The 20,933-nt window shown below is 38.4% G+C and overlaps 1 protein-coding gene and 1 long non-coding RNA gene across 10 annotated transcripts in view; one reads left to right on the top strand and one right to left on the bottom strand.

Moving 5' to 3' along the window:
* LOC110403872 overlaps positions 1-1,149 on the bottom strand; it is a 41,388-nt gene extending 40,239 nt beyond the window's left edge. Inside the window, exon 1 of one of the 3 annotated variants that reach the window (XR_002441874.1) lies at positions 974-1,149. This is a non-coding gene — a long non-coding RNA (uncharacterized LOC110403872). The remainder of the gene's footprint in view (positions 1-973) is intronic. The other 2 variants (XR_002441872.1, XR_002441873.1) reach the window with 2 other exon arrangements.
* Positions 1,162-20,933, top strand: part of ICE2 (interactor of little elongation complex ELL subunit 2) — a 35,230-nt gene continuing 15,458 nt past the window's right edge. For 4 of the 7 annotated variants that reach the window (XM_021407602.1, XM_021407603.1, XM_021407606.1 and 1 more), the window contains exons 1-11: positions 1,162-1,316; positions 2,214-2,318; positions 4,580-4,847; positions 5,954-6,073; positions 7,350-7,484; positions 7,838-7,954; positions 9,780-9,939; positions 11,800-11,984; positions 12,475-13,417; positions 15,532-15,710; positions 16,652-16,781. In XM_021407602.1, coding sequence (XP_021263277.1) covers positions 1,288-1,316; positions 2,214-2,318; positions 4,580-4,847; positions 5,954-6,073; positions 7,350-7,484; positions 7,838-7,954; positions 9,780-9,939; positions 11,800-11,984; positions 12,475-13,417; positions 15,532-15,710; positions 16,652-16,781 — 2,371 coding nt within the window. In that variant the 5' untranslated portion in view covers positions 1,162-1,287. Of the gene's footprint in view, positions 1,317-1,457; positions 1,605-2,213; positions 2,319-4,579; positions 4,848-5,953; positions 6,074-7,349; positions 7,485-7,837; positions 7,955-9,779; positions 9,940-11,799; positions 11,985-12,474; positions 13,418-15,531; positions 15,711-16,651; positions 16,782-20,933 lie in introns of those variants that run through there. The other 3 variants (XM_021407608.1, XM_021407607.1, XM_021407609.1) reach the window with 3 other exon arrangements.

Here is a 20,933-nt window from a genome sequence, read left to right on the forward strand (position 1 = left end):
ATTAAAATCACATAATGTCTTGGGTTGGAAGGGACCTTAAAGACCATGTAGTTCCAACCACCTGCCATGTGTAGGGACACCTTCCACTACATCAGGCTGCCCAAAGCCTCACCCAGCCTGGCTTGAACACCTCCAGGGAAGGGGCATTCACACCTCCTCTGGGCAGCCTGCGCCATGACCTCACTGCCCTCTTCCTTATGTCTCATCTACATATAATAATTAAGTTTAAAGCCATTTTGCCTTGTCCTATCATTACACTCCTTGATAGAGTCCCTTCCCAGCTCTCCTAGAGGTTCCTTTAGGTACTGGAAGACAGTAAGGTTTGCTTGGAACCTTCTCCTTGCTGAACGACCCCAAGTCTCTCAGCCTCTCTCCACAGGAAGGGTGCTCCAGCCTGACGAGTATCCTCATGGTTCTCCTCTGGACTTGCTCCAACAGCTCCATGTGCTTGTGCTGGGGGCCCAGACCTGAATACAGTATTCTAAGTAATCCTGAATTTCAGTATCTTCATGTATTTGCATACAGTCCCCAGTTTTAATTACAGGACTACATGCAGTGAATGCTTTGATGGTTTCATTCTGCAGTACTCCAGACCCTCATTTCTCCATCTGTGGAGCTGTAAAGGGATCACTTTTTTGTGTAAAGCCACATGTTTCCATTACCTAAATCTACAGGTAGATAACATATAAATACCATATTTTACCACACTGGAAAGCCTTAAAAAAAAAAAAAAAGTTGTTTTTTGTGGCTCTGCCCTGATGGTAACTAGTAGGAAGCAAGCCAGAGGAACTGAAAGCCCACGTAAGAGAAGAGAGAAGCTGGGAAGGGCAGCTACTGCCATGGGGCACCGCAGCCCTCACACACCCCCAACCCCTGAGCGCCCAACGGCTCTATGGAGCCCAGCCCAGCTCCTCAGCACACCCAGGGCGGGAACAGGCGCCGCGAGGCGCATGACACCTGGTCAGGACCACACCTTAGCGAAGAGTACGTAGTCGGTGCTGAAAGGCCTTAGAGAGACTTCGTCACCCCGAGGTAAAGACGGACAGAACGGGGCGAGCACGACCGAATGCCTCTAGGCGGCCTACACGGCTTCGCCGCCATCCTGCAGCTGCACCGCCCGCCACAAGATGGCCACCCTCAGCGCCTCCAGCAGCCGCTCGAGCCGCGCAGCCATTGGCTGGCTCACAGCATCAGCTCTCGCGCGCCGCCACGCTGATTGGCCAAGGCCGTAAGGGCCAGCAGCGAGGCAAGGAAGCGGCGGATAGTTTCCCTGCGGGGCGCGCTAAGATGGCGGTCGAAGGACAGCTGTTGAGCTGGTGAGTACAACGCCACTCTCTCCCTATAGCCGAGCAGAGGGGCGTCTGAGGAGCGGAGGGCGGGAAAATACCCCGCAAGTCCCAGTGCCGCTGCGCTGTGGCGGAGGTGCGCATGCGCGGAGGAGGGAGAGAGCGGGGCGGGCCTGGGTCCTCGCGTCCGCTCCGCCCCGGCGCTGGGCTGGAGGTGGGGGCTGCGCGGCGCCATTTCGTGCCGCTCTGCGGGGGAGGGAGGAGTTGCGGCTTCCGTGAGGGAGCGGCGGTTGCTGTTGTCCGGTGTTGGTGTGAGGAGTTAAGCAATGCGCATCCCGTGTGGATTTGGGGATGATAGTGCTGGCTTTGTTCTCAAAAAGAATAAAGTGGTTTTTCTTTTGTTTTTAAAAGCCTAGATGAGGTGGTTTTGAGTTCGTTTGTGAAGGCGACGAAAATTCATCTTTTTTAGTGCCCTTCAGTGTAGTTTAGCTGACTCTGTAAGAAGGGCTCTTTCCCAAAGAAAAAGGGCCGTTCAGGAGCTGTCTGGAAAGCAATCTCCCTGTCATGAAATGAGCAGGAGTTCTGTATTTTCCTCGCAGTTGCAGTAGCTGGGTCTGCCGGCTGGTGTGGGTTGGTGACCATCCGAGAGCAGAGGGGTCAGTCAGTGCTTCTGCCGCTTCCAGAGCTTACACCTCGAACTGATCGAGTTGGGCTTCTTGGACTGCAAAGCAAGCATTCGTTTCAGTGTTGAAAACCAGTAGGGCGTTAGATGTGGTATAAATATCTTACGTGAGAAGGAGTGGGAAAACACTGTATAGATGGTTTCTGATTTTATTTAATTTTTTATAATTAATGCTGTTCTTTGTTTCTCAGGGTCAGATTTTGTCTTTAAATTTGTTATATATCACACTGTTCTTTTATTAACAGGGATGTTTCACCAAAAAATGGCAAAGAAGTATTTTTCTCACGTGAAACATATGAAAAATATTCACTGGCTCCGAGCCTCTTGGAACTATGGAATTTATCAAACAGGTACATTCTGTTATGACTTGGTGCTGCTCGTCATCGCTCTTGGTACACACGTGCAGTTACTGTTTGGGAGGCAGCTGCGTGTTACCCAGAGAGGAGCGACTTGTCATGGTTGTGGTGCAGCAGCTGCTGTGTCTTACCCCTGAGGTGCCTCAGGAAGCAGAGGGAGTTCAGGCTGGGACCTGTGGTCTTTTCTCTCTTTTGAGGGATGGGGCCTTTCTTTGGAGGGATTTGTTTTGTTTTGGGGTGGGAGAGTTGTGTTGAGTTTTTGGTGTGGGTTTGTTGTTGTTTTTTTTGTTTTGTTTTGTTTTTCGTTTTTTTGCTTTCTTTTGCAGACCAAAAAGGGATGGAGCACAAAATCCTGACAAAGATTCTGTAACCCATGAACCAAATCTCAATCACAAAAATTCATCTCCTGCTGTCAGTCTCTTGTCTTCTCACTTTGTAGCAGGTTGATGATACTATGCCTGGAAATGCTTTTTACTTGTATCTTTTGGAAGTAGCCAGCACTATTTACATAGAATCAACAGCTGCCCTGGAGATGCACTTAATCCTTTGAATAATCAAGAAGCTATATGGAGTGTTAAGCGAACAACAGGAACTGAAATGCTGTGTACACAAATAATTTTGGCATAGATGATACTGACTGCACACTTCTGATGTCTTTCATTTTAAATTGAGGAAATAGAATCAACGTTCATTTGGCATAGTGAGAAACATGGGGCTCACTGCAGGAATATTATATAGTATTTAGGCTATTTCTTTGGTTTTTTTATTATTATTATTATTTAGATATCCTCCAGCTGGTAAGGGTTTCTGGAGTAGAGTGAGATTACTTTCAGTTCTGTAGGATAGAAGTGAGTTTGTAGCCAGAAAGAGGTTGCAACCAAAGAAATAAGGATACCAGTGGGTTGGGTTGAGTGGACATCACGAAGAGGAAGAGAAATGTAACCTGTTGGTGCAAACGTGGAACTAAGAGCTAGAGGAAGCCTATCAATTTGTATATTGAGATTTGTGATAAATATTTACTAAAGCGTATGTTTGCTTCCCATAGAAGCTATGAAGGCAGGTTGCTGATAAAATAAAGGGGGAAAATTTAAGCCGTCAGCTCAAATAAAGTATAATGCTGTAAATATGGACAGAAAAGCTCTGTCAGATTATTTTTGTTTGCACCCTGATGAAGATTGTGACAGCACTGCATACTGAAATGATCTTGATGTGCTGCCATTTCATTCAGTGCTGAATATAGCCAATTTAAGCTGCTAGAATTTCTTGACATTCTAACATTGGCGTATCTGAGTCAGCATCTTGTCGCTGCTGCAGCTTAATTAAATTTGCCAGTTTGTGCCACAGGGATGGACACATTCTCATATTCAGAGAGACAGCTGTGAAGTATTATTAAGAACTGTAAATGTGATACTGTTGGGTTTGAATAACAGTTGAGATGTTTTCTCCTGCTGAAATTGTATCTTAAAATATGTTTTTTCCAGGATCAGCAGTTAATGTTCATTTTGTTAACCTTAAATATTTTATTTCTTAAAATCACCTCAAATAAATTAGGGTTGAGATGGCCTTCTCCTACTGGAGTCATTATAAGAACCAGCTTTTTGATGTTACTTCTTTGCTTTTGTTAGGGCTGTTGCTATTTCTTCCTTTAGCCCAATGTCATTCCTAGCGACTGATTTCCATCAGTGTTCAGAAATGAAAATGAAACTTGTGTACTCTATTCTTGGGAAAAATTTACACTGAAATCTGGGATTCCTATCGTTAAAATGAAGTACTTTTCTTCTTTTACAGTAAAAGAAAAGCTTTTTCTAGTTGTTCTTGGTTATTATCATAACTTTTACTCATAAGGTAGACCTTCCTGAGTGCAAATTGTTTCTGAATACCAACCATCAGCTAATGAGGAAATGTTGAGTCTAAACCTTTTCATTGTTAATGCCTTTTTGCAGAGGAAACCATCCATTTTGAATGTACCTTTTTGCCTCAATATTCATTATATAAATTAATATGTACACTTTTTTTAATTGAAATCAGTGGCAAACCTGCTGTTGGTACTAAAAGTCAGTTTGACCCACATGAAGTTTCAGAATAGGAAAATTCTTAGAATGTAGACTATAAATTGGAGTGGTATGGTATCATACAGTGCATTTTGCTGAATTTGAAATTTAGGGTTGCATGACTGCCTTTATTACATAGTTCTGACAGATATGCATTTTTACCTAGAGAATATTAAGTTCTGTCACTTGTTACTTTTCTTTCAGAATGGCAAAGAAAGACGTGGATGTATTGGCAAATTCTTCAGGAAACAAACAGACTTGTAACATACAGGCTACAAATCCAGTTGAGGTGGAGGCTAAAACCACAACTGATGAACATCCTTTTCCAGAACCTAGACTTCCCTATCCATTTACCTCTTGTCTGACTGAGAAGGAGCAGAAAACATATTTATATCTGATGACTAAGTTCTCAAAAAAACCAAGTCATTTTCCTCTCAATGGAGCAAGTCAAAGAGAATTGCTCACATACCTGGTAAGTGATAAATGTGCATATATACACATATCTATATCACAAAGGAGAGTCATGCCATTTTTTTAGCTATGAAGAGCGAAGGAAAATGTAACAGAAGTATTTTCAAAGTCTATTTGTCATAACCTCCTTTTAACCTGGTATTATTAATAGCAGTAAAGGTATTCAGGATAGCATTTTTAATATAAATGGAAAGTACCTTTGATTATTTTATTGAAAGCTACTTTTTTTCCCCTCTTTGTGCCAGGAGCATACTAACGAGCTGATATTAAGTATAAATATTTGATGGCTCATCAAAAAAAAAAAAAAGAAACTTTTTTAATGAGAAGGAAGATTGGAGTTGGCCTGTGATTTTTGATATCTCATAATGGCGTGTAGCAGCTTTTTATAATGTGAGGAGATGGATGTATTTTGATGTGACTTTTGTCAACACCCTATAATGAGAACTTTCTTCATTAGCATGTGAGGAAAACCTACATGTTGACCTTAGATGCTTGCCACGTTCGGACTTACTGCAGTAGAAATGTCCAAGTTCACACTTACTGCTCAGTCAGCAATGTTTAAATACTTTGTTTCATGTAGGTTAGTTGTATTATTTTAGCTGAGTTCTGCATATGGTAATTAGTCAGTAAATGCTTTTGAGCTGTTGTATTTGGTGTGCAGTGCATCCTTGTTAATGCCAATTCCTTTGTTTTACGCTGTATCATTGGGAGTGTCTTTTCTAGGCAAATCAACACTTAACACGTTGCTGTACTTAAAGAACAATGCTTACCAACTCAGAGCTCAGATGTCTTTGTCACTCTGTCATGTAAACTTGCTCCAACAACGTTCTCTAATGCTTCTTTTTTTAAACCACCCACGCATGGTCAAAAGAAGCCTGCTTTGTTTTTAGAGGAAGCAGGCCTAATACTGCAAAGTTGTTTTTTGTTTTTTTTACTTAAGTGAAACTAAATGCATGCAAAGACTTGCCGAACTGATCAGCAAGTGGAAGCTGTGCCCTTCCTCATACCATCACCTGTGCTACTTCTCTGTGAATTTTGCTGTTGACATACGTAGTCTGTAGGATTCCATTGTGTCTTAAAAACGAGTTTGTGTTTTTTCTCCCCCAGAAAATGAAAGAAGTAGTAAACAATGAAGTTGCAGAATTTATGAAATTCGCCCAAAATGCTGCAAAAAGCTGCACTCAAGACTATGATAATATCTCTGAAGATGCACTACTTTATACTGAGGTAATCATCAATGCTGTGTTTAATTCCACTTTCGAATAGTGATATTGAAATTGTGATTAAGATGCATACACACTGCTCATGGGATGGGGTGTTCCCAAAGCTGCTGGTTCCAAGCTGGCACGAGACATGAAAGGTCGCTTTTCCATTTATGCCCCCCAGCATGGCCCGGCCTGCAGTTTGGGTGTAGCCAGTAATGTAAGATACAAGTGGGGTTGTTGAATATAATACTGTAGAAAGATAGTCAGCATTAAAGCGTATGAGATCTTTAGATTTGTGAAGGAAGAGATTAAATTGTAAGTGTGCATTTATATTGACAAGCTAATACTAAATGTAGACTGCTGGGACATATATTGAGCAGAACGTGAAGCTTTCCTCCACAGAGGCATGTTGCAAAGTCACTTTAATCAGAGGTTAATCAGGCTTTAATCACAGCCATCTGGAAGTTCATGCTGTGTTAAATCACCAGTTTGATGATCGTAAAATTGAACATGAATGTGATTTATTTATCTTTGTTTAATGCATTTTGGGAAAAGAATTCCAGAATAGAGATTTGATCAATTTTCATGTTACTGGGTTGACTTGCTGTTGATTTATTATTTCTTTCTGCAGTGTCATGCCTTACTTAAAGTGCCCTAGCTAAATAATTTTTGCTAAAATTTCTGACTCTTCTAGTAAGTGCCATATCACTTTCTACTACAGATTAAAACAGAAATGCTTTCTGACATGAAAGCAAGTTGGAATACGTATGGAATCTTCCTCTGTCTTTACCTTTACAACTTTTACCTGGGCTGGTATAAATTAGGTAGTAGGTAATACAAAGAAATGCTAGTCCCTATAAAAACAAGGATTGAATTAAACAAACAACAACAGAAAAAAAAAACACCGAAAAACAAAATATTGAACTTCTCCAGTACAGTTCAGAGTACTGAATTTGGTGGGAGTTTCTTTGTATTTTGCTTTTTGTTTTTATTTTTTATAAGTGATTTAAGCCCGCATGCATACATTGTTAGCCTTGCCTGTGGAGGGCTGAGGAGAATTCAGAATTTCAGTTCTGAGAATTTCAATTTCAGAGTTTCAGTTCTGATACCGATGATTGTAGGATTGTTACAGGGTTGTACTGGTTGAACAAGCTTGTTGGCAGTAATCTGCTAAATGTTTCTGTATTCTCTACAGGAAGTATATGCAAATATAACTATTGCAGTTCCAGAAAACAAAGATAATCAAGTTCTTGTGAAAGATGCAAATGCTTTTTTTTTGTTTTGTTTGTTTTTGTTAGCAATTATTCAGGGCTTGCATTGGACATGTGGAAAAGTATCCTGAGCTTTACACATTACATGAGATCATGAGTATCATGGGAGGAAAATTTAACACGCAATTGACCTTTAAGCTGGAAAAAAATCTTCTTGTTATGGTAATGTCCTATGTATGCTTCTTCTCCTGGTATTATTCTCAAATAGATAGAACTATACACAGATCATACTATTCAAAAATTTAATTTTTTATAATTATTATTCATTTATTAGGTTGAAGGGTTATAATTCATAGTGAAAAGTGTTTCAATAAAATTAATGGAATTACTCTGGCGGAGAGGCTGTTAACTATTGTGTGCTCCCTAAAATGTGGTGTTAATAGTACTTGTTTCCTAACATAACACTAACTTGCACCTGCATAAATTCTTAATAACTTTCATCACAAAAAGTGGAATATTGAGTCATCATGATTTCAGTTAAGATTTCTTCCTGGTCCTGCTTGATTTTCTTCAAGGGTACAGCAAGATATGCTAAAACAGCATTCCCTACCATGCCTGTTCAGCTCTGCACAGATTATAAAACTGTTACATCTATTATAACTCCAGAAAAAAAGGCTTCTATTATGCACAATGTAAGTACCATTTTTATTGTCATTTTTATGGCGCATATTGGAGAAAAGAACCATTTCATTTTTGTGGCAGGATTATTTCATCATTTTCATCTTAATCTTACACGTCTTGTAGCCTAGTGATACATTCTGTATCGTTATTTGTGTAGTATTTCATGTATAGCAATCATACTGTCTTCTTCCAAAATTGGTTTATTGCATTGTTAAGATGGTGCCTCATGGTTGAGAAATATTTTAGGCTATTTAGTTTTCTGAAAAGTGAGTTAGGTTTCCTTTATCTGACTATCTCTTTTGTTAAATAATATAAACTGCATGCCTGAGTTGAACAATTTTTAGATTCCATTCTGCCTCTCTGTTAAATACCCAATGTTGCTGTTTGTGTTCTTCCATAGAGAAAATGGATTTGGTTTTTTTCACTCTGTAGAACGTGTTTTTTGACTGTTTATTCCAGCTAGTTTGCTGCCCACCTGTTTACGGAGTTTGTTCACATATCAGAAACCAACCGTTCGACAGAGATACGATGACTGCAAAGAGGCTTGTTGCTTAAGAGAGCTGTAGAGGTGGCACAGGAGAATAATATACTGCAAGAGGTGTTAGATGTGTAAAATATGAGATCTGCTCTGAAAGTAATGCCTCCTATTTCATTCTGTTGGCCCACAATGTCAGAGGTGGATGTTGGTTGTAAGGCAGTAGAGGCTGAACCTTCCTGCTAATATTCTGCTACATTTTGTTGCCGTGTGACAAATGGCAGCATAGGGGCAGTTTGACAGGATGGCATCTGTGTGTATGAAGCAAAAGTGTAGAATTGAATTCCTCCGTGGTAAAAAAAAAAAATGGCACCCACTGACATTCATTGACAATTGCTGAATGTTTATGGTGACCAAGCAGTGGATGACGGCACAACGAGACAGTAGGTGGCACGTTTCTGCAGTGGCAACAGCAGCATTAAAGATGAGCTATGTTCCGGACAGCCATGCAGATTTTTACGAGTACGCCATGCAGGCTCTTCTCTGTGGCTGGCAAAAATGTGTAGCTAATGGTGGTGACTATGCTGAAAAAGAGTGTTTTGTAGCTGAGAGTTTGCTCTATCAAATAGTGTTATTGTGCTATTTATATCTGAGTAGTTTTCATGGAAATAAATAGGAGGCATTACTTTCAGAGCAACGTATGTATTATTTCTCATGTTGTCTCAGGTGAACAAAGAAAGAGCGCTGCTAGCTTTTCTTAGTCCTCTTTCATGGTTCTTAGTGCTCCTGAATGTCCAGTCTCTCCTTGGTTCTTACTGTTCTTCTTCCACCTAACGAGCACACCCAGCCTTCTCTTTTCATGGAAACCTGTACTCATAATTTTTTATACTTCTGTTGTTTCAATTCTGAATTGGTGTGCTTTGTGTTCTTTAGAAGTAATCTGTATTGAAACAACTGCGCAGTTTTAATTGTACTTTAATGTTAGACTGCTCTGTGGTGCTATTCCTTATCTTGTAAGAGCATCTGTAATACATGTGTGAGTGAACGTGTTGTTTTTTTCTTTTGCATTGCACTTCTGTATTTCACTACCGCCTAATTCCTGTTTGACCTGGTAATTTGATTTATTAGGAATTAATAGAAAAGAAGAAGGCAAGAGATCTTTTCTTGTGCTGCAAGGTAGAGGTGTAGGATTCAGCTAAAACTTCGAGGCTTTTTACTTTGATTTTGAAGCCTGGCACTGTGGTGGTAGTTGGGTATCTGCAGCTGTGGAGCTAATTCATGTTTGTTGGTTCGTTTACAAGTTTAAATTACACGTGTGTTTCTTGAAAACTTTTAAAAATCTAACTTTCGTTGTTGTTTAGGATATTAGTTCAGATTCAAACGTGGAAAAGCTTGCTTTGAAATACTCTCCTCGAGTTGTTTTAAGTAATCAGTCATTATTTACGCTACTGAATAATCATGGACTAAATTACAAGGAACAGTGGGAAATTCCAGTTTGTATTAAGATGATCCCTGTTGCAGGTATAGTATATTTTTGCTATACAAACTACATTTTTGTCCAAGAAGTTCTTTATATATTTTCATAATCCCTTTTCATCTGACAGAAAGACAAAAAATTAGTAAATCAAGCAAAATCAACTGAGAGAAGGGAAAAGATAGTCTGAGTTACTTCACACAGTAAAATAGTTTAACTTTGATTTGATTTAAAAGGAAAAAAAAAGTAAGGTTAGTTAAAATCATAATTGTGATTTTAAGTTCGGATTCTTAACCTTTCTGAAAAAGTTACCCCCTAGAATGCAGCAATGAGTTTCTCAAGTACTTCCATGGCTTTTAATTTAAATAATCAAACAAAATAATAATATCTGACAGTTCTAGTTTACACGTCTTAAAGGACAGAAATCTGAAGTAAATGGTTTTCAGGTATAATCTGGTAATGAGTCCAAGGCCTTTGTTATTTCAAGAACTATGTTTATTTTAACTTCAGTTATCACAAAAATGAAGTTTAAAAATCCACTGGTATAGTATGGCTTCTGTTCTCTAGGAGGAAAGCTGATAGCAAGGTCATTTGATAGTTCTCCGCGCCTTGTCCTACCTTGTTACTGAGAATAGTAACAGCCTCTAGAGGTATTGCCATTAACATTGAGTTTGGAGACGCACAGTTATTTTCCACTTGGAAAAAAGAAAAGTCACTTAAATGTCCTTTTTGCTTTCTAAAACTGTAAACTCCTTGAGAAGAAAATAACTGCATGTGAGTTCTGGAATTAAAAGAACCAATTTCCATCATTGTTTAATGAATGTTCATGAAGTACACTCTTTCTCCTAATTACAAGAAAAAATGTTTTGAGTAAATTGATTAACTCAACTGAATACTATCCATCCATAATTTGCATATAGATTTCCCCTCTCATCATCCATTCTTTAACTGTTTTTAACTTTTTGAATCGCAGTGGAAGCTGTCTTGAAATGCCGATGTTGTGTGCATCTCGCACAGATTTGTATGGCAAACTTTTGGATAGTAGTTGGCAAATATCTGCAAGTCTTAGAAATTTTGATCTTTTTCTGCATTAATTTGAAGTACTTTGTGTCATGCTGTGCTTGGCTCCTTTTGTATTGGCTTTATAGTTTGTAAACTTAAGTTTTTCATTCAAAGTTAACAGCCACAGAGTCACTTGAAGTATGTTAGCAATATAGTGTTACATAAAGGTTTTCTCCTTAGCTCCCACCACTTTAACCCAACTCTTGCACTAATATTCTTTTCTTCCTCAGATTTTTCTAAAACAGAGGTAGTGTGGCCCACCTATTCACAGCGTGCCACTGATTTCTGGATTAAATAGGCCAGAGTGTCGCCGCTGTTTTTTGATGAATTTATTTATGATTCATGTTTAAGTTATAGACAACAGAGAGTGAGGCAAAAGTGCCCCAATTTCGTTACTGATTAGAAAAAAATATAAACTGCAGCCATCACTTCTGGGCAATGAAACTTAAAAAAAACAAAACAAAACACAGTCCCCAAGCTAAATTTACTGAGGTTAATGTATGCAAAACAGAGGAAGAAGAAAATCTTTCTGGAAAATAGAATACATTTGATTTTATAGCGCCACGTGAGAAATGTTGAATCCTTAGTTCTTTCGGAATTCATTGTGTAGTATTACATTTAAAATATGATCAGCTGTTAATGTGTTGTGCATTGGTGCTTCAGGATCATTATAATTCAAACTAGCTGGACATACTTCTCTGTTGACAGTGAATGAGAGCATCGTTTTTCACCTATTTGCGAATGTGGAATGGATTGTAATATATTCAGAAATTGAAAGATTTATGATCTAAGTTCTAAAGTGATTTTTTGTCTTTCATTTAATATGTATTTCCTTTCCTGAGAAGACAGCAAAGCAGCTAAAGTGGTTTACATTGACTCACCTCTTCTGAAAAAGGAAATGACAGTAAGAGAGAGGAACCAAATCTTCCATGAAATTCCAATGGACTTCCTAGCAACTAAAAAGTCTTACGTATCAATTTCTGATGTTTTGATGGACAAACCAGATGAGGACAATCTGTTGCAATGGGATGTATGTAGCTTCATTTCTTTTTTGGAGGGGGGGGGGGGGGAACAAAACACTGTGTTTTAAGTTACTAAGTTACTTGTGTGATGATGAAGGAAAATTTAAGTTTCCTGATGTTGCTTTTTCTTTAACTACTGAGCTTCAGATGCTGTCTGTGAGGGTGTCTGTCCAGTTCCTGTAAGAGCTATTATCTCTTCAACTCAGCTTTAATGTTTATTTCATTAAAATACGTTTTAACTGCTTTATTTAGGCAGGACAAGTTTTATGGACTTCATTTCTGTTTTGATTCTGTTTAATACCTACAGTCTAAGAACATTTCACGTGAAACACAGGAATTTTGTTCATTAACTGCCCCTCTCAGTCAACAGTGAAAATTTGGATCCTAGAACAGTTCTCAGGTTTTCCAGCTTGGTGGTGTCTCGTTCGTGATTAATGCGTTCTATTTCTTGGTTTGATTGATTGTATAATATTTATTTATTTCTCTCTCTATGTTAAGGTGTCTTCTGATACTTACCAGTACAGGAAGATCCCTCTTACAGATGATGCAGGGATGGACTTTGATGATGATTTTACAGAACTGGAAACTTTTGGAGCAGCTGTCAAACTCTCAAGGACGTCTAAAACAGAAAAAACTTCTCCAGTTAGTAACACCGATAAAGTTTTGTCGTGTGACCTACAAACAGGAAAAAAGCTGACATCTACCATAAACAGTGAAGCTCAAGAGAGAAAAACGCTTCTTTCTGAGCAAGGATTTTCAGCGTTTTCCAGAACGCAGCTTCCATCATGTGGCAGTGTATGCCTCAGTCCTGAAGGAAATTCATCTCATAAAAACTTTCATTCTGAGGAGGCAGAATTGAACAAAGCACAGGATGTCATGGCTAAAAAAATATCAGACAGTGAAACAAATACTTTATCTCCTGCTGTAAGTTTCAGAAAAGACTCTCGTGCTGCACAGAAAAATGAAATGTATGCTCCTTTATGCAGTAGTGACACCGATGAAGATCGTTTAATAATTGATACAGAACATAAAAATACTAAATGCAAAAAAACTGTTCTAAACACTGTTTCTCAGACCTTGGCCCAGACTTCCAAGTCACCTTCCCCCACCCCAAATCCGTCAGCAAGCACGGCTGATTGCTCAGAAACTGTGCATCAGGGGAAGAATGCCTCCAGAAAGGCTCCAAGAAGGTTGTCCAAAGAATTTGATCCCGTTGGACAGATTTTGAAAATGCAAACAGAACTCCTCAAGTCACCTACCCAAAAAGCTCATGAGCAGCCAGTAGTGAGCTGTGATAATGCTAATGCTGCACAAACTCGTGAGCCTCAATCTTCAAAACCATCAGTGATCTCCCACACAGCACCTGGGCTGGGCCCTGCCCCAAATCCTCATGGCTCATCTAGGAACACCTGGACGTGCCTTTTCCAGGGAGCACCAAGGAGTAAGTAGTAGAGTTCCTTGTGTATGGAGGAAGATTTAGAAATTTCATTTCAACTGAAAAGCATTTTAATTCCCCTGTCTGAAGAACATCTAATAGTATTTCTGTACCTCTGTTGCATTTATTCAGATACGACTTTTTTTTTTCCTTTTCAAAAAATACAAAAATACTTTGTGTGTAAGAAGTACTGTCTTCCACAAATAAGAGAGGATGTTTGGAGCTGTTTGTCCACAGAGGTGAATAAGAAATGTTAATTTACATTATAGAAACAACGAGGTTTCTGAGATAGGAAAAGTTGTTTGGTATTGAAATTAGTTACTTTTCCCTAGAAGTTTCAATGTTCGAGCAGCCTGGTCTGTGAGAAGGTCTGCAAAAACAGTTTCTTGTCAGTTGAAAGTGGAATTGCTTTAGTTTTTCTGTATAAGGAAAAAAAATAATCAAATTATATGATTAACATTTTGAAGAAAAGTTGGTATTGAGTTGTCCAAGTTTTGAGAACCCCAGTTCAGTTTCTGTTTCTCAGCTCTTACCAAATCTATTCCAGAGGGTGAGAACTCGCTACAAGGCACTTCGCCAAGTTTTCCAGTGTTTAGCTGGAAATTGAACCCATGTTAGACCCAGACCTCTGCCAAGAACTTGAAGGTCCTAGGGACCATAAAGTTGGAGGGTTTTTTACTTGCTTGAGTTGCTTTTGAGCTCTGCAAAACTGAAACTAGAAACGCTTGCTTCAGGTAAATAGACAGGAAAGCAGGCAGTTGCATCAGCACAGATAGGCTTTTCTCAAATATTTAATTCCAATGAATCAGTGCTTTTTGGTGGGAGAGTGTGTTTCATTGGTGTTTTCTGATTAGCTGTGTGCTTGATCACATAGGAATTAATCTTAATTATTTAACTGTTTCCATTGCAGACAGATTAACACAGCTAATACTTTTTGAGCTGAAATTGTAGTTATGTTCATTTTCTTTGAGTCATCTGAACTTTAATTATTGGTCAAAGACATGTCTCCTTCCCCTCCTTCAATCTAGAGGACTGAGCAACGTGATACTCTTCCAATTTCTTATCTTCTCACAAAGCCAGATCGTGGAATTCAAGTGTTTGGCAAGATATTTTATTTATGTATTTATTTTTAATTGGGGCGGTAAAACCAGTACTGTTAAGAAACTGAAATGTGATATTGTGAAAGAGTAGAAAACCAAGTTCAACAGAATGGAAGTTATATTGCAAGCTGATAAGTGGCTGTGCATGTCTTTTTGGCAGAAGGCTGGAACTAAGTTAAATATTTTACAAGCAGAAAATTATTTTTTGTCACTTGAACGTTAGTGCTTCACACAGTGTTCATTTATTCAAAGATGCATGTAAACAATAAATATGATGGTAAACGTATTTATTAGTAGCACTACAGCAATATTTCTTTGTGGTTGTAGTTTTGATGGTTATTTCCACAGGTCTGCAGTACAAAAGCAGAATTGGATACATTTTGAATAAATAAACATATTGGAGTTGATATTTTGTATTTTTTATGTTTCATTCAAGTATCTCTGAGGGATGCAGGTGTGGCTGTCCATCAACTTCAAAGCTGCATCTTAAGAGCTGAAGAAGTTTCTGTTGAATATACAAGTTAATGTAATTGAAGTTGAAGCAAGCTCAGTTTGGAATGGAGCCTTATGCCACCAGCCAAACCTGAGTCTTCAGCTGCTTCAGTATCTAATAAATGGATGATAACTCTCTTTCAAAGTCACTTTTGGTCTCTTTGCTCTGAGTGACCGTGACTTAAAAAAAAAACAAAACTAAACTAAACAAAAAGAAAACCTTTCGACTCCATCTGTACAAAATGCTCTGTGTAAGAAATTCAACAGGAAGAAAAAATGTGGGAGTAATTAACAATATATTCTTTAAAAGCTATTGTAGGCATTTTCTGAGATTATTTTTTTTTAAGAGGCACCTTTACATGTGATTTACTGTGCCTAATGAGCAAGCTTTTCACCTCAAACTATTATCAAATAAAATGGCATTTAAAAAATTGACTACTGTGAGAGAGGAGAAAAAAAAAACTTGATTAACCTCAAGGTGAAGAACACCCCGGTTTTGTCATTTTCTGTTCTATTTATTTTCTGTAGGAAAGCTGCCAGATGAACTTCAGATGCTCGTGGAAGACCCTGCAGAGTATAAAGCACCTCAGGATGGCAACCTGGTGTATAAGCTGTTCAGTTTGGATGACCTGTTGTTACTTGTGCGTTGCAATGTGCAAAAAGTGAGATCATTGCCACGTTTCAATAAAAAGAAGAAAGCTCAAAAGGTACAGAATTGGCTCTTCTTTCTTTAACCTACTTGATTAGAACAGATACTAAGTGTGATTCTGCATTTCCTTCCACAGCTACATTTCAATAATATGCATGTGTAATTATATTCACGTAAAATAATGCCTCTTTGAACTGTTTTTAAAAGTTAATGTAGGAACTTCTTTTTTTCCAAGGGCTTTGAGATTGTTTGGAATGATAAGAACATTCTGTTTGAAAAGATACGTCTTAGCAGATTGTTTGTCATAAGGGCTAAAATGCTTTAAGTGCAAGTGACATCCGATATTCTGTGATATAACAGGAGAAGGAAAGCTTATTCTGGAATCCTCTGTAATTCACTATTTTGTCAAGAGTCCTCATAACTGTTTGACAAACTTGATCTGGTATAGTCCTCCCCAAAATACCAGAATTATGATGGACAGGTAAACAGCTTGTAAGGTGTTTATACTTTATTGAAATAGAAATAGATCTTAGTAGCTTTTACTTGTGAAGATTCTATGCTCAAAATCTTGCTTAGAAGAATGATCATGACTTTGCTGGATTCTGATGTGAATAAAAGGCAGAATTCCAACAAGTGAATCAATGTCGTAATTACATACTTTTTTCCTAAATTCCTGCAGAGGGCAGTAGAGCATAAAAGTGGGAAAGTCAAAATACCCCAGTCTGGTGGCTAATGGCTTAGTATCAGTTCAATTTTTTGTAAAAACTTGCCCAGACTTTTCTTATTTTATTTTAACCTCTCTATTTTGCCTTCCTTTATGCAGTGTCTTCATAGCCTTAAGCTCATTGTGTGGGTTTCATAGGACACGGGCCGTTAGATCTTGGTTACTACAGTTGTAGTGGAAGATAATGATGATTATCAGCATCAAAATGTAGCTCAATTGCAATAATCATTTTTGCACAGAGAGTGCTGATTTTGCTTGTATGTTCTTTTTTATAGCTTATTCCAGTATTCTTATTGCCTAAACTGGAATACCAAGCCTATTATGGTGTCGAAGCTCTTACAGAAAGTGAAGTATGTCAGTTGTGGACAGAAAGTATGCTGCATTCTGAATGTTTATTTTATATTGGTAAGCTTGTGTTGATTTTTGCTTGCATGTATGAAACACGTATGCCTAAACATTCATGGAATATAGAAGAGAAAGGTATTTCTTACAGTATATTCCACACGTTCTTATTTGTTTTATTTTCTAACTTTGATTTTCACTTGTATCTTTAGTAAGTTCTTCTTGTAAAATTTCTCTTGGGTGGTGAATGAGGACACTTCAGCTTCGGTTTTCACTGGATAACCTCCAGCAACGTTAGTTTGCAAGAACTGCACTTATTTGCTTTTCAAAGAAAAATGTATCTGTAGCCCAAACTTAGTTCTCAGAAGTTAGCAATCTTCGTGACTTAAATTCTTTCATTATTTTTTTAATGAGTCATATACAACATGGATTATTGTAATGTAGGAGCGGTGAAAATACTTCTTCATGAAAAATGAACAGTGAACATATACTAGTTTGTGAAATCATTTTAAATGAATGTTTACATGCCAAAATTGGTGAATAAGAGAGAATTGGTATGTGGCTCAGAGAATACAGATCTCTTCACTTTTGAGCTTACAGCAGGGGAGAGGGTGAAGCACAACTTGTTTTTCTTTGAAAACATAATAATGTTTATAATTCAACACTAATAACATACAGAAAGATAAGATACAGGAGAATGAGGAAAAACAAGCAAGATAGGGCTTGATTTGTCATTCAGAAATATGAATAATTGCAAGCTCTGAAAACAGTATACTTGTATCTGAAATATAATATACTGGAAATAATTTTGTCTTTGCAGGAACAAGAAAAATACATAGCATGAGTCTATTTGAAACTACTTTCTACAGAGTTGGTATTGCTTAGAATCTCTGAACTCCAGTATATAATTCTGTTTTTCAGGCAGTTGAACAGAGGTTGTCTGTACCGAACTGGTCCTTGAAATTTCATTTCCTAATACATGATATGATTCAAAATACCCCTGTCAAAGGGATGGTTGTGATAAACTTCATCCCTTATCTCCTTTCCATCTGCTGTGTGATAATGTAATAGGGTCTATGCATGGGGAGTAATCAGTACTCAGAATGAAGCAGTAAAGAATCCTGTAGAAGAGATTACATCTGTAATACGGAGCACAGAAAATAAAAATAGAGTGAATTGGGATGGAAAGCACGGAAATGTTAGCAGCAAGTGTCTTATCTAAAGGCTCTTTTGTGCACAACTAAGACCAAACGTGCTAGGAGTGCAGTGTTAATGAGGATAGTGATAGACAAACTTCCTGAAAAAAAAAAAAAAAAATTCTATATTCGTATTTATACAGTGAGTATCTTGGAAGTCGGGAAAGTTTGTCTATTTGTTTTTCTGGAGAGAAAGAAAAATGACACATATAAAGAATGGGGCCAGATTATTTTACCAAACTTTTTAATATATGTATACCTCTTGGATACTAATTATTTAGTAATTAATTAAGTATTAAAAGGAACATCTGTTCAAGTGGTAGGTCACAATGCATCTTAGAATATGCTAAATGTTTGCTGTGGGGCGAGGGCAATCCTGTTTGTACAGTGAGTGAATGTTCTGGAGCAGGGACTGCCTCGCTTCCTGTTGTAGAAAGATTTGTCTGTTTTTGTGGTTGTTATGGCAGCAGTTGTGGCCTGTGGTTGTCTAACCTTTCCACTTTTGCACTGACTGACACTTTCTGCTCGTGGTAGCTCATGTCAGAATACTGTTTGAGAAATGCAGAGTTCTTTTTTTCCTAATTTTTACATACAAACTCTGCATCTTAATCGTAGAACTGTAAGGCTTATGTGAAATCAGATATGAGCTAAAAACCTTCACAAAACCAAATTTATTAAATCATTGTGCGCAAAGTTTTCCTGTTCTTCTCTAGTTTACCTTGATTTAAGGTCCCTAAGTTTTTTGTTATTTTTTTAAGCAAGTAGAATAGTACTAAACTGCACTGAAATATTTCTCTCCTTCAAGAAAATGTTTCTGTTTATTAGCTTCTCCAGGGTCACAGGCAGTGTGAGGAAATGATGAAGCTGTAAAGAGCGGGCTGACTGTCTTGCAAAGCATGCAGACTGAAAGAATGCGTGTCTGTCTAATCATCCATCAGTAACAGGACACGTAGCATATGGCTAGGGCACAGAAGTTTGCACATGGCTCACCCAGCCAGCACCCATTTACTGAGGCTCTCAGGATCGTAAGAGAGAGCAGTTCTTGTTCTGGCATGAGCTGTCATCCCCTTCTGATTCACAAGTTCCTTAGTCTGCACTGTACCGTGCAGGCAGCTGTTAGCCGTGGCGTGGGTGTGGAGCCCTAAGCAAGCAGGCTCCTGTGGACTGGCCTCTGACAGCTCCCTGTGCTGTGCTTGGGAGAGAGGCTCAGTGAAGCTGAGGCACTGGTTATTCTAATGGTGTTTGTTTTTCTGTTCTTGGATGCACTTCTTCCAGCAGCAAAACTTGGAATCTGCAGCGGTTCATACTGTTTATAGTAGTTCTCCTAGCATGTACGAAGGCCCCCTCCCACCACTGTTTAAACAAACAAAAAAAAAAGATTTAGAATATTACTTGTATTGTGTTGGACTTCCAGCATATGAATAACATTTGGTGCTGGCAGAATAAGGGGTTTATTCAGGTAGGTAAATTGGAAACTGGATTTTTGGTACCAGCTTATGTTTTCTAATATAGGTAGGTAAACAGATGCCTGGAAGGCAATAATCAATTTTGTATGAGAGTACTTACAACAGCTTTTAATAGGAAACTGTCATCACATCTACTTCTAACTCAAATGATTCTATGAATCCAGAAGGGACCTTTAAAGGCCATCTGGTCCACTCCCCTGCCACGGACAGAGACACCTGCAGCTGGTCAGGTTGCTCAGAGCCTGGTCCGGCCTGGCCTTGAATGACTCCATAGACTGGCTCTATACCACTCTCTGGGTGACCTGTTCCAGTGCCTCACTGTCCTTACTGTAAAAATCTTCTTCCTTATATCCAGTCTAAATCTCCCCTCTTTTAGTTTGAAACCATTTCCCCTTGTCTCGTCACAACAGACCCTGCTAAAGAGTCTGCCCCCTTCCTTCTTACAGACCCCTTTAGGTACTGAAAGGCCGCTCCCGGGTCTCCCCAGAGCTTTCTCTTCTCCAGGCCTAATACAGCTTTTATTCTGCATTTCATTTTATATTTCTGGGGAGCTCTGAAAAATACAGTGTTGAAGTGTTCTGATTTAGTTACACAACTCTTTGAAAGGCATTTTTTTTTTCCCTGTAAAGCAAGTGACAGTTCTCCAGTGGTGATTATATACCTCTGTATTATGGATGGCTTAAAATTAGGTGCATATCTCATTCTTTTTCATTGCCTTACCTGAAAGTAAGACTTAAGCTATCACACATTTGTTATAAGCAGAAAGGCAGGCATGATCTAGGTGTCTTCTTAGGTCATACTGTAATTTGATGTAATTGAAGTATTTCCTATCATAAAGGAATGTTTAAATCAGCAATAGTATAGCCATAGACTTAGTGCTGTTTTTAAATTTACCCAATAGTGTAAGTGTGAAGGTATGAAAAAACTGAAAACTCTGCCTTTACCATTAATAACACAGTACCTAGAAAACCTACATTCTTATTCAATTAGTTCTGAGAATGCGTAGATCTTAAGTGAACCCTTTTAAACTGAAGTTTTGAATGGGTAGCAGACATTAGTGATAAGTTGCTTAGGTGTTCTTGGATCTTGAAAGAACTTGAATTCACTGTATTAGCAACCTTTTGCATTGCTAATAAGTATGGATGGAAAGTTCTTTGGACCTTGGACAGTGCCCCATAATTTTCCAGTGTTGTTCTTCTGCGTGTCTAAGGGAAGTATCTCAGAGCACAGTGACTCAGCTCGGCAGATGAAAAAGAAAAGAGAAATGGAAGTATTGCCTCCTGCATATACTTTGCAAGATGTGCTGGATTTTTGATTTCTCAAAGAGTGAACTCTCCGTTTGTACAAAAGCAGAGGTATTACCTTCACACAAACCAAAGAGTGCTGTCTTCCTGTAGAGCATCTTGCTCAGCTGTTGCTTTACGTCCTGTTGCTGCTCAAATAAGATATCATGCGTTCGGGGAAGGCTGTGACATTTCCCAAAGTACTTGTACCTGTTTTAATTGGTTGAAAAAAGTTGCGATAGGCTTTGCTGATTAAAGCTGGGAATGCTT

Source organism: Numida meleagris, chromosome 9, assembly GCF_002078875.1.
Source record: "Numida meleagris isolate 19003 breed g44 Domestic line chromosome 9, NumMel1.0, whole genome shotgun sequence".
Taxonomy (NCBI): domain Eukaryota; kingdom Metazoa; phylum Chordata; class Aves; order Galliformes; family Numididae; genus Numida; species Numida meleagris.